Here is a 13,069-nt window from a genome sequence, read left to right as displayed (position 1 = left end):
GAAGGTGTAAAGATTGCGACCATGAAAATGAGTCATTCTAAATGGAAACAATTTGGATACAATATTTATACATATGATATAAAATAAAATTTTACATATATATATATATGATTTGCACATAAAAAACCCATATTGTAATAATTTAACTGTTTGTGTCATGATTTCATCTACATCTAATCAAAAAAATAAATTATATAGCTCTGATAGATTAAAATCAACAGTTCATTCCACTGAGCTCTTGAAAACAGTTTTCTATGCAACTAATTCTAGATTTATTGCAGTAGAAAAATTATGTAACATTCATAAACATTTTTTCTAAATGCTTTGTGTCATAAATTTTTTGCGACATATTAAATGCGTGTATCAAGCATTAATAGCATGGAAAAACACAAGGAGATATTTTGAATCGAGAATATCTTCCACCCGAGCACACATAGAGGCCACCATTACAGGAGGGAAAAAAGTTGTCATTACGAGCTGAATGAGAGGGGCTTCTTTGTCGTTATATGAGGGAGATTTCCTTATTTCAAGGAAAGGCGAGAACAGTGTGTATAAATTTTTCCTTTTTTGTTAAATAATGATAAACAGCAGGCATAAGGAAAAAAAATGTTCTAAGGACAACAGGATTGTTCACCCCCATATCCTTTGCTGTCAATGGAATATCTAACAAATAAATACAGGCACAAGGTCACAACAGGCCAAATGCCCAATCAGGTGGCTGAGAAAAAGATGCCCATAACAAATAGGGATGTCATATATTTCTAAAATACAGCAACCCAATTAAAAATGCAATTAAAAAACTAAAAACTATATATATAAGATAAAATATTATACAATGCCCATAAAAAATATTTATGGTTGTCTTATTCTGAATATGGATAGCTTCTCGATTTACCCCAACATGTTTATCGTATTTCCTTCTAAACGTGTCAATTGTGTTACAATTTACAACCTCCGGGGGGTAAGTGATTGCATTTATTAACAACACTCATTAGAAAAAAATTCCCTGCGACACCATAACCTAGAATTGTCCCTTACCAAGCGATACTGGTGTCCCCTCATCAAAGCACTATATTGTTGGCGTGTTAATAATTCATGGTTCATCCTATCCATTATGATGATAAGTTTGAACACTTCGCTCATATCCCCCAACACCTGCGTTCTTCCAATGTAAAACTATTTAAAAAATAAAACACGCTTCATAACTCAATCAAGTCTACGTCACTCTGTAGGTATGGTCTCCGAAACCTTACAGCATACTCCAGTCCAGGATGAACTAAGCCTTGGAAAAGTGAAAGAATGACTTTAAAAAAATGAACAGCAACTTTTTTGAAATGAAACTGAGCATTCAATTTGATTTTTTGACTACTGCTGAACAATGTACAGGAAACCTAAGCCACTCATCAATGAGAATTCCCAAATCGGTGATCCTAGTTACATTCAGGATAGTAATACCATTCAGCTCATAAGCGAAATGTGGGTTGTTTGAACCACAATGAGTGACCATGCATATGTCAATGCTAAACATCATGATCCATTTGCCCATGCTGCAATCCTGTCTAAGTTGGTCTGGAGCAACTCCTTATCATAGACGGAGATAGACTTGGAAGTCTGGGAGGGGGGGGGGGCACGATGATGATTATGTCAATTCATATACACACATATACATTAGATCTGCCCACTCCACTTTTGACGCTGGGGGTGGGGGCGCGTTATGGCCTGTCTCTCAACCACGATTCTGCAAATTGCCCCCAATCCCATGTAAAAAAATGCTTCAAGAGTTTACCATGTTGGATCCGATTGAATGCCTTCTGCAAATCAAGGTAAACAACATCTAAATTTTTGCCCTCACTCAAAGCCCTAGTCACAGGATCATTGAAGCAAAGGAGGTTGGTTACATATGACTTCCCCCTTTCTGAACTCATGCGGATTATCCAACAATAGATTATTCTTGTTTATCCACTTCCCCAATTGCCTTTTGATAATTTCCAAAATTTTTGAAAGGGAGCTCATCAAACTCACTGGATGATAATTGGACAAAGCTTCTCTACTACCCTCTTTGAACATGAGAATCATATTAGCAAGTTTTCCTTAGGACGATACCCTCAGCCAGAGGCGCAGAAATGAAGTAATATTGGAGGGCTGAAAGAGTTGCTGGTTGTCCCATACTACGGGACTCAAGCATGTATGCAGGAGAGGAAAGGTGCATTGCATTGTATATCCATTAATTATTGGGAGGGCTCAGCCTCCTCACAAAATTTATTGGGGTGGGTTGGCTCAAAGGACCTCAGCCCCTAGGTGGTGCCTATGCCCTCAGCAACATTACTCCTATAACAGTACTCCTCGTTCACCTATTCCTCTCCATTTCTTACGTTGATTTTTAGGAATGACACTGCAAGTACTATTAACCTTTACAAATTAAAATATGTGTATTACATTTGAATACAATGTTTCATGTTGAAATCATTGTTCAAACCAGAACAATTATGAATTCTAAACTGCAAACTGCTTTTGAATAATTCTGCTATACTAACCTCAATAAAGGAGGTGGTGAAACAACATCTTCAACAGTTCTGTTCATGTCTTGTGCTAAACGTAGAGCCAACTCATGATCAGTGTGTTCTTGCTGGATCAGATGATGCCTATGAATGGTGAAAGAAAATATATTTGCTTTTTAAACAAAGATTATGAACACATTCAAATTAAATGGGAATTAAAGAAATGAACTTGTAAATACACGAAATCAGACTGCATTAATAAATATAGAGCGTTTGAGAAGTGAGTGCCATACAGACAGACTTCATACAAAGTTAACTAAGTGGTGTGCAATAATGAAAACCATAAGAGGTCTACAAAAAATTACACAATATTTTTATACTATCAAACACTGAAGTCAAAACAGCCATTTTATAGTCAAATTTTTTTTACCACATTTGCTAAGAGATTCAGTGAAGTCCTTGATGTATCACTGAAACAATACAATCAGCTATCTAGTCATCACCACACACTGTAAGCATGAAAGACTATAAATTATAGCTGTTAAAATTTTTAGGCCAAAAATTCAAGTAATTAACAACATACACAGTGGTAGTTTGAACTCATTCATGGAGACTTAAAACTGATGAAACGTTAATAGAAGGAGCTTCATAAATGCTTACGCTGAGTGAATGACTTCGTCAGGATGGCTTTGCTCATAGGGGAGGCGAGTGAACATTGGCATTGTTGTGGTGCTTGGTAGACAACATGAATACATAAAGCTTCTTAAAAACGTTTCTTTATCCAGGAAGCTTTGGTGTGCTTATTACTCATATTGCAAGATCAAAGGGAGGCTTATGGCTTTGTTGCCTGCAGACTATTTTAATTTTTCCACCCCTTGCATGGTCTAATTTAATGTTCTTGATTATCAATAACCAAAATTTGCTGCACAATTTCGAATTTGTTGGCTAGGGCAATAGCTTGCTTAATTCTCCCTGTAAATATAGCTATGTGCTAGTTCATCATCTAAATTTGCTTAAAAGTTTTGCTTGTCAAGTGAAACATTCTTGTAAATTGAGTTACTTGTAATCATAACTTAAAACTTTACTGCACATAAAAAAAAGCTCCTAGAATTGACCATATAAACAATATGAAGCCCTTCAGAGATTCTCCCCTACAAACATACTTCAATCTGTCACAAACATTTTCAATGCAATGTTAAAAATCAACTATTTTTAAATTTCTTGGAGGCAGTAATCATCACAATACACAAACCCGGTAACTAACCAACAATTTCCCCAGAACTTTTGCCTGATAAGTCTATTATATACCAGTAGTAAATTGCTTAAAGAAAATCATTGTGGCAAGAATTAATACAATTTACTGATGAAAATAATATAATCTGATGAGAGCAACTGGCTTCAGAAATGAAGTCACGTGTCATGTAATTACTGAGAGTAGTTGACTACTTCACACAGGCCTTCCCAAATAACGAAAACACCTGCACTCTTACACTTCCATATACAAAGAACCAAGATACATATTTGAACAAAAAATGATTTCCCCGTAGCATTGAGAATATCTTACGTAGCTCCGTAGATGAGTATGGCCACCCACAGAAACTACAGACAATATAGCAGTTGACAATTTCATATATATGACAGCCACCTCAGCTGCCAGATTGTCATTCATATTCAGTGCACAAGAATCATTAAAATTCAATAGAATTTAATCAATTAAAAAAACTTTCCCCTGCAAGAGATTGTGTGCTTCCTCTCAAACCTCCAGTAGACCAGTGTGGTCTCCCCCACCACTGAATGGTAGGTCCTGTGTACTCCCTGGAAATGTATAAGCTGCAGAAGCATCATAGTGAACCTCTTCTTTTAACAATATGCATTAATGCAATTTTAAATCAAAATGACAAGATTGAAAATTGAGAAAAATTTCAATTCTTTTAAATAAAATAACCTACTGTTTGAAATTGTTTGAAGTTGTTTTCATTTGAAGCAAACACCATTAACATGGGTTCAAATAAATATTTGACAGAAAAATTGAAGACCTTATTAATTTATAGCATGAATAATTTGCACCACATAGAAAGATGGTTTTTTTATTATGGATATTCCTCAGATGTCTTGATACATGATGACATAGTCTAGATACTGTTCTATGTTATTGTGCTACTGGGGGAAACATGATTAAGTGCAGCATTAAAGTTCATACTTCCTCACTGCAGTCATAAAAAATTCTCTGATTGGATTTTCTAGAGGCTTCTAAAATAATCCTACACTGTGGAAGATGTGAGCTTCAAATTGATAAAGCCAAATCAACTAAATCACACCAAAACTAGGACTTTGAAGATTATCTGATCCAGTGATTATCACGTCTTGTCATGTGCACCTTAGCTGTTTATACATAACAGCAGTTTCTCAAAAGCATTCAAGACACGGGTCTTCACCTGAATGTTTGTCTTCAGCATCAAAAATTGCAAACCTGTGACACTTCATAAATGATGATGGAGTTAGACCAGATCTAGCTAGTAAGAGCAATCACAAATTTTTCTGTTCCACAAAACATCCGAAAGTTTATTAGGGCTCAACTTTTACTACAAAGGCATGTAAAAAAATTTTGCCTAAAAGTTTCTCCATTGAAAAATTAGTTTAAAAAAATGATAGTTAGTCTATTAGATGATTAGTTCTCTTTAGAAAAAAGATCAAGCAACAGCATTTGAAATTCTAAAGAAAGCCCTCACTTCTAACCCAGTTTTGAGACTATTTGATGAGGATGCTGAAACAGAGTTGCATATGAATGTAAGCGGTTATGGAATTAGGACTGTGGTTGTCCGAATCCAGGGAGAAAACTGAAAAGGTTCTCACATAAGCTTCCAGAGCATTCTCCAAAGCATTAAAAAATTATTCGACCACCACAAGAGAATGTCTTGCTGTCATATGGGCAATCAGAAAATTCCTCCTATATCAATTTGATCTATCATTATAAATTAACACCAACCACCAATCTCTGTTGGCTGATAAACCTAAAAGATTCATCAAGGAGACTTGCTAGGTGAGCAATGAAACTTCAAGAATGCCCCATAACCATAATGCACTAAAGTGTATACAAACATAAGGACATAGGCTGTTTGTAGAGAAATCCTCTTTCAAATGTTGTAGAAGTAGTCAATCAGGTTACTGTTTTATCTCTAACATAGTCGATTAAGGCACATCACAGAAAAAAGACCCGGACCAAGCAAAAATCATTCAAAGGCTAAACCAAAAAGAAGGGCAAAAGTAAAAATTCCAATTGATAGACGACCTTCTTTGTAGAAAGAACCATGATCCCCAAGGGCCAAAATGGCTGCCTGTGCTATGCTTTTACAGATCTTTCAAATAGCATACGAGCCATTGTAGAGAATTCAAGGGATGGAAACATGCCGCAACCACCACCAGGACCCCTTCAACCAATTCCACTGACCATTTCTCCTTACCATCAGATTTTGATAGATCTGCTAGGAAGATTTCCAATATCAAATTCTGGAAACAAGTGGATAGTAGTATGTACATACTATTTGACTTGCTACATTATCACTAAAGCCTTACGAACTGCTCAAGTACCTGAAATTGCAAAGTTTCTGGTAGAAGACATGATTTTAAAACATGGAGCACAGACTGGGATATTTAGTTTTTTAATTCGAAACTAGTGTCTGAAGTTATGAGGCTATGTAAAGTAATTCATAGAATGACGACAGCTTACCAACTGTCAAAAACCATGACTCAAACCATTGGCCTTACAGAACGCTTCAACAATACTCTGAAGAACATGCTCTCTATTTATATTGAAGTTGGACAAAAAGATTTGGATACAGTATTGCCTACAATACAGCCAAGCAAGAGGCCACTTTTTCTCCTTTCTTTCTTTTGAACACACAAGAGACTAAAAAGACAATGGACACTATTTTCATTTTATCCAGACAATGTAAACGAAGATGATGTACACACAATTTGGTAATTAGAGACGAGAAGCATATTAAATTGCTTGAGTGAGGGGACAAGGACAGAGATTGTTACAACACAAAGCATCGAGCAGTGTCTTTCGAACCAAAATAGATGGTAGCACTATAACAAGCTTTGCACAGAAACAAACTTCACATTAGGTTCACAACATGCACATACATACCAATTTGTAAGAAGTTCCGCAGAGGAATATGAACGAGGTGCATATGTGGTTTAGTAGTAGTATAGTGCCTTACCAACCTGGAAACTAGGTGTGTGTAGATCTTTACACCTGTTCACAAAGTTGGCTTTTCTGAGAAACTCCTATTTAAAAGACACTCCAACCCATATAAAATAAAGCTTATCAAGTGTCACCTATGAGATGGAAGATTTTGATCCTTTATCTAAGTGAACAAAAGATATGGTGCATGTCTTGAACATGAAACCTTATACTGATCCTCAGATTCAAACTGAAAATGCTGATGTAGGAAATGTGGTGTATCTAGTGCGTCCTAGAAACAACAAATAGTAGATCCAGTAGTGCCAGGAACAGGCAGAAAGAGATATGAATCTGCTAAAAATAGGAGTTGACACATTTGGCCAGACCATGCGGTTCTGATAGGACGCTCTTCCATCTCTTTACTTAAAACATGTAATTGTTCTTACATTATGTTTAATTAAAAAACATTATAGTAGTTATATAAAGGAAAGGCTGGCTTGAATTCTTTTCCAATACAGACAAACTCTAATAACATGGTGATCAAACGTGAAAAAACCTTCTGATACCGACTCAGTAAAAAAAAAAATCCTCATGGAGTGATCCATAAACATACGAACATCTGCACGAGATGCGAGCAATATACAACAGGTAATGCGGCATATTCTGTATATTTAATGTATCCGTGAAATTATTTTTTTATTTCTACCACAATGGTCGAAAATAGAATCGGTACATGTCGATATGTCACGCTGAGCAAATTTCCCTCTCAACCCATGTATATACCTATGTTTGTTATTTTTCCCGGTATTTACCGCATTTTTAACTATTCGCATCTAAATACTCTGTCTAACTACCGTCCAATTTCAATATTACAGATTTTCGCCAGAATCATTGAATAAACTTAACCCGAATTTATAACTTTCTACAATACTCAAACTTTTTTCCAAAAACTCAATATGGCTTCATAAAAAACCGAGGAACCGTAAACGCTTTGTTAAAATTCTCAAAATTTATATACAGTAGTATTGGTAAGAATAGATACACTGTTACTATTTTTTTAGATATCACCAAAGCATTCGATAATGTGAACCATTCCATATTGATTAATATACTTGATTCCTGTGGAATTTGAGGAAATACACTGAATTGGTTCATCTCCTACCTTCACAATCGTCAACACAGACTTAAAGTACAGAATCAATTAAGCAATTATACTACAATAAACACAGGAGTCCTTCAGGGATCAAATTTGGCCCCATTACTTTTCACAATTTTTATAAATGATTTCTGCAAATTAAATATTTTCGGAACCATGATAACGTATGCAGATGACTCGGTATTATTGTATTCTTCAAATGACATTAATACATTCACAATGGAGATCAACCATGACCTTCGTCTTATTAGAAAATGGTTTGATGCAAATGATCTATATATAACACTAAATAGGATCACTTGTGTTCCTATCACACTAATTTCGGCAAAAAGGCTAAAAAGTGTGCATCCCCTTGTGCATACTCAAAAAAATAAGCGGGTGATCGCTAGACGACCATGACCGTGATTGCCATATCAGCCGAATCATCTTGGCCGACCGTAAGAATCTAGTAAACTTTTTCATCGATATGGGCGCTGACATTTCGGTACTCCCAAAAATCCACTGCCTACAAGAAAAAACCGATGATCTAGTCCTTCATGCTGCAAAAATGGCACCAAATTATCTACATATGGCACTAAATTGCTTATTCTCAACCTAAATTTACATCGTGCATTTACCTGGTTATTTGTAGTAGCCGTTGTCGAACATCCTATCATAGGCATTGATTTCCTCAAGCATTTCAATTTGCTTGTCGATGCCAAAAACAGTTGCCTTATTGAGAGAGACCAATATCTCTTCATATGATAAAACCGCTGACGTCAGTTCATCTAGCTCCAGCGTCACTATTCTTTTTGAAGCTTCCATTCAACCAAATACTTCTGAAACATCCAGAAATCACAAGGCCCTCTGTTTTATCTGATAAGGCGAAGAATACCACAGTATCGATTCTGAGGATACACTAGGACACTCTTCCGTCTCTTCACTTAAAACATGTAATTGTTCTTTTATTATGTTTAATTAAAAAACCTTATAGTAGTTATATAAAGAAAAGGCTGGCTTGAGTTCTTTACCGACGCCGAAAAACTCTAATAAGGTTTTATGGTTTCAAAATCATGCTCATACACTCCTTGTCAAAATTATATGCGACAACCCAGCATAACTACCCAGGATTCTGATCTGGCAAAATTGGTGCAATCGATACACAATGAGAGAGAGAGAAATGATTTCAAAAGAATTTCTAGATTTTAACATAAGTAAATTTATTAATACTTTCAACAATTAAGAAGGTTAACAATTAACAGAATTATCACAAAATTATTTCTCAAATTCATACCAGTCCCCAATGCAAGTCCGTTGTCTCATCAATCTAGTGCAACTACAGGAGTTTGATGATCTTTCTCGAGTCACGCGAGCCGTGACATCATTGACATTAACGGAAGGTCACGATCCGAGACGAAGCCTCACGTGGCGGCAAGAGCTGCAAACCCAACGGCTGGGGTGACAATCGGAACCAATGATCGATACGGAACCACGAGACGGACGGATGAACGATGACAGGAACCGGGACGAGAACGATTGACTAGAGAGGAGGCATGATGGATCCGGAACCAGCCGGGGATGTGTAAGCACCAGTGAGACGAATTATTTCATACTTTGGATGACTCACCCAAAGGCGACCACCTTCACCTTGATTGATGTATACTGAGTTGAAAGCGAGGATGAATGCGAGCTAATGCGAAGTGACTCCGGGTATTTATGCCTATAAAGGAAGTACGGAACGACCCAACTCCTGGGACCGACTATCTCAGAAAAATACACATCAGAGCACAATCAATAGGAAAATACAACATCTAATTTACATAAATAAATGACAATAGATTTTTTATAGAAACTTTCATAAATTAAAAATGGCAACAACAATTTAAAATGGCGATGTGATCAGGATCACACATTTTTCCGGACTATGAGCAATGAAAATATCATAGACTAATTAAATCAACCGTGCACAGTTATAGAAGGTAAGAAAACATAACAAATTCTATTAAAAATTATACAATTACAACTATATAAACATGTTTCAAAAATAAGAGATAGAGGCAGGTTTGGCAAATTCCCCAAGTGTTCCCCACTATTGTTACATTGTCAATGGGGATGAGGGGCTCAAGGGTCATCTTCTGCATGGGGCAAGCACCACTCTATATGCGGCAACAAATCTGGGATGAATAAAGAAAAAAATTGTCAAAAATTGTGAAGAAAAATTTATATATATCAATATATAGAGAGTGGGGGTAAATCTTCAGCATTTCCAGGACTTCTAAGGTAAGCCTTTACACCTGCACACTTTCTAGTGGTTAATTGGCTAAATACGACTTTCTGTGGTTTTTAAATTTCAAGTCCGCTATTCCTTTGAAAAAAAAGCAAACTTATAAAATCCAGTTACATATAATATATATACACCCTGTTGCAGTCACGATTTGAAAGATAGGTGGTACCAACCATTGTACACAAAAGTCTGAAAATATCAAAATTAAGATTTTTCTATTGAATAAATTACTAATCTAATAAAGAAAAATTCAAAACTTCCATTATAGAAATTTTCAACCTATTTAAACTGTTGTTCTAGACAACAAGTAATGCCCTCAGCAAGCAAAGGAGAGTCATCTGAAATAGACTGGGGTGAAAAGTTCATCAAAAGAAAATATAGCAGCTTTTTTTTTATTATAAATTTTTGTGGTATTTTTTTATTTCTTTTTGTTATCAATCCCAAATATTGTTGTTTCACTTCATTTTCTTTTAACATTAATTTTATTGCTCCAATTAATACATTTTTGCTCTTAAAATTAACTATTGCTGCTCCAAAAACTGTCCAAAATCTTATATTTAGGGCTGCTCCAAAATCAGCTTCATCCTTTCCTGCCACCTTTCCCCTTAAACATGGTGTTTTACCTGGTCATAGGGCGTGTCTAAAAATAAGGATCCTTTTCGAGATATATGGTTGACTAGTATAGTCAGTTTCAGGTTAACTTTGCAGCGAAGAGGAAGCTACGAGGTGTAACAATAGTTGGGAACCTTTAGGGAATTTGCCAAACCTGCCTCTATCTCTTATTTTTGAAACATGTTTATATAGTTGTAATTGTATAATTTTTAATAGAATTTATGTTTTCTTACCTTTTATAACCGTGCACGGTTGATTTAATTAGTCTGATATTTTCATTCCACATAGTCTGGAAAAATGTGCAATCCTGATCACATCGCCATTTTAAATTGTTGTTACCATTTTTATTTTGTGAAAGTTCCTATAAAAAATCTATTGTCATTTATTTATGTAAATTAGATGTTGTATTTTCCTATTGGTTGTGCTCTGATGTGTATTTTTCTGAGATGGTCGGTCCGAGGAGTTGGGTCGTTCCGTACTTCTTTTATAGGCATAAATACCCGGAGTCACTTCGCATTAGCTCGCATTCATCCTCGCTTTCAACTCAGTATACATCAATCAAGGTGAAGGTGGTCGCCTTTGGGTGGGTCATCCAAAGTATGAAATAATTCGTCTCACTGGTGCTTACACATCCCCAGCTGGTTCCGGATCCATCATGCCTCCTCTCTAGTCAATCGTTGTCGTCCCGGTTCCTGTCATCATTCATTCGTTCATAGTATGATTTCGCCTCCGGCGACAGGGGCCACTTGATGGGGCCCCTTTATATTTGCCCTTGGCAACAGGGGCCACCTGTAGCCCCTTTATATTAGCCCTCCGGCGACAGGGGCCACCAGCCCTGGCTCCTAGGGCGGGATGGGGTGGGGGTGCACTTCACCCAAAACCCCCCCCCATCTTTATCTCTCTTTGAGCCCCGCCTACGAGAGGGAGAGGGTTCTCTTGGGTGTCCTCCCAAGGGAGGGCAATGACGTCACGGCTCGTGTGACTTGAGCAAGATCATCAAACTCCTGTAGTCGGACTAGATTGATGAGACAACGGACTTGCATTGGGGACTGGTATGAATTTGAGAAATAATTTTGTGATAATTCTGTTAATTGTTAACCTTCTTAATTGTTGAAAGTATTAATAAATTTACTTATGTTAAAATCTAGAAATTCTTTTGAAATCATTTCTCTCTCTCTTATTGTGTATTGATTGCATCGATTTCGCCAGATCAGAATTCTGGGTAATTATGCTGGGTTGTAGCAGAGGGAACCGCATCACTCGTTGCTATGACAACGAAAGCCTCTTAACCTTTGTATCCATACGCTGCCTCAGTAAGGTACGGGTGATTCTCACCAATCTCGCAGAAAAAAATATTTTTTAAGTGTAATGTAATGCTTGTAGAAAAAATTGCAGTCAGTCAGTAACAATTAGCTAATGTAAAAAAAAGCCATCGTCGAAACTTTCAGAAATTAAAGCGCAGTTTTTGAAATAATATAATATATAAATAATATAATCTTAGTAACTCCTATTAACCCAAAAGATACAACTGTCACAGAAGGAAAAAATACACTGCAAGCCTAAACCATTGTGGGTCTCTCTCTCTCTTGCTTATTAATATTTATCTGGAGAGACACTGAAGGGGCATCTGGAACAGCCTCTGCTGTGGGGGGAGAAGATGGTGTTGGTGTGGGTGAAAAAGAGACATTACTTATGTCAACACCCTCCGCTATCGGCTATTGGAATTCAGAAACCACCCCCTATCCTACGAACACGGCAAGAAATAAATAATGAAAAAAAAAAGGGGATGTCTGGAACCGTAACCTACACCCATAAACAGAGAATCTCACAACGGTATTGGTGCTGGCACGACAGTGATATTGGCGGGGAAAATTTCTGGGAAATCGCAACAAAATGTTCTTGAGCTTACCATGGATTTTTGAGATAATGGTAACCAATATTTTTTCTAATTTAAAAATTTTAAACGAATATACATTGGTTCAAAATGGTATTTTTTCAGTACCTTTTTCAAAATCATAAAAAAAATTTGAAATATTCTGTATAAATGATCATCATAAACCTCCGACGTACGGGAACTATATTTTGTGGCGAAGGAATACAGTCTCTACCTTTCTTTTCACTGCAAAGTTAACCTGAAAAAAACTATAGTATCCAAATTTTTACACCATGCTTCTTGATTTGTTAATAGATCTGTCTTGATTCTAAGTTTTGGTATTTCCTAAGTGTGGTGTATCTAGTGCGTCCTAGAAACACCACAACCTTAAATGATCTTCAACAAATTAGGCAGTGTTATGTGATCGGGAGGTGTACATTAATGTTCCAAATTGAAAGTGAGAAACTGATGATAGATGAAT

At 36.4% G+C, this 13,069-nt stretch overlaps 1 protein-coding gene across 3 annotated transcripts in view; it reads right to left on the bottom strand.

Moving 5' to 3' along the window:
- jar (Myosin heavy chain 95F jaguar) overlaps window positions 1–13,069 on the bottom strand; it is a 396,549-nt gene that overhangs the window by 65,619 nt on the left and 317,861 nt on the right. For all 3 annotated transcript variants that reach the window (XM_089239616.1, XM_089239617.1, XM_089239618.1), the window contains one exon: window positions 2,535–2,642. In XM_089239616.1, the coding sequence (XP_089095742.1) occupies window positions 2,535–2,642 (108 nt within the window). The remainder of the gene's footprint in view (window positions 1–2,534; window positions 2,643–13,069) is intronic.

This window comes from Pholcus phalangioides, unplaced genomic scaffold (genome assembly GCF_987345545.1).
Source record: "Pholcus phalangioides strain wild (caught in Gottingen) unplaced genomic scaffold, Ppha-v1.0 ptg000011l_1, whole genome shotgun sequence".
NCBI classification, from domain to species: Eukaryota; Metazoa; Arthropoda; class Arachnida; order Araneae; family Pholcidae; genus Pholcus; species Pholcus phalangioides.
Note: the sequence above shows the minus strand (reverse complement) of the source record. Positions and strands in the feature narration are given on the sequence as shown.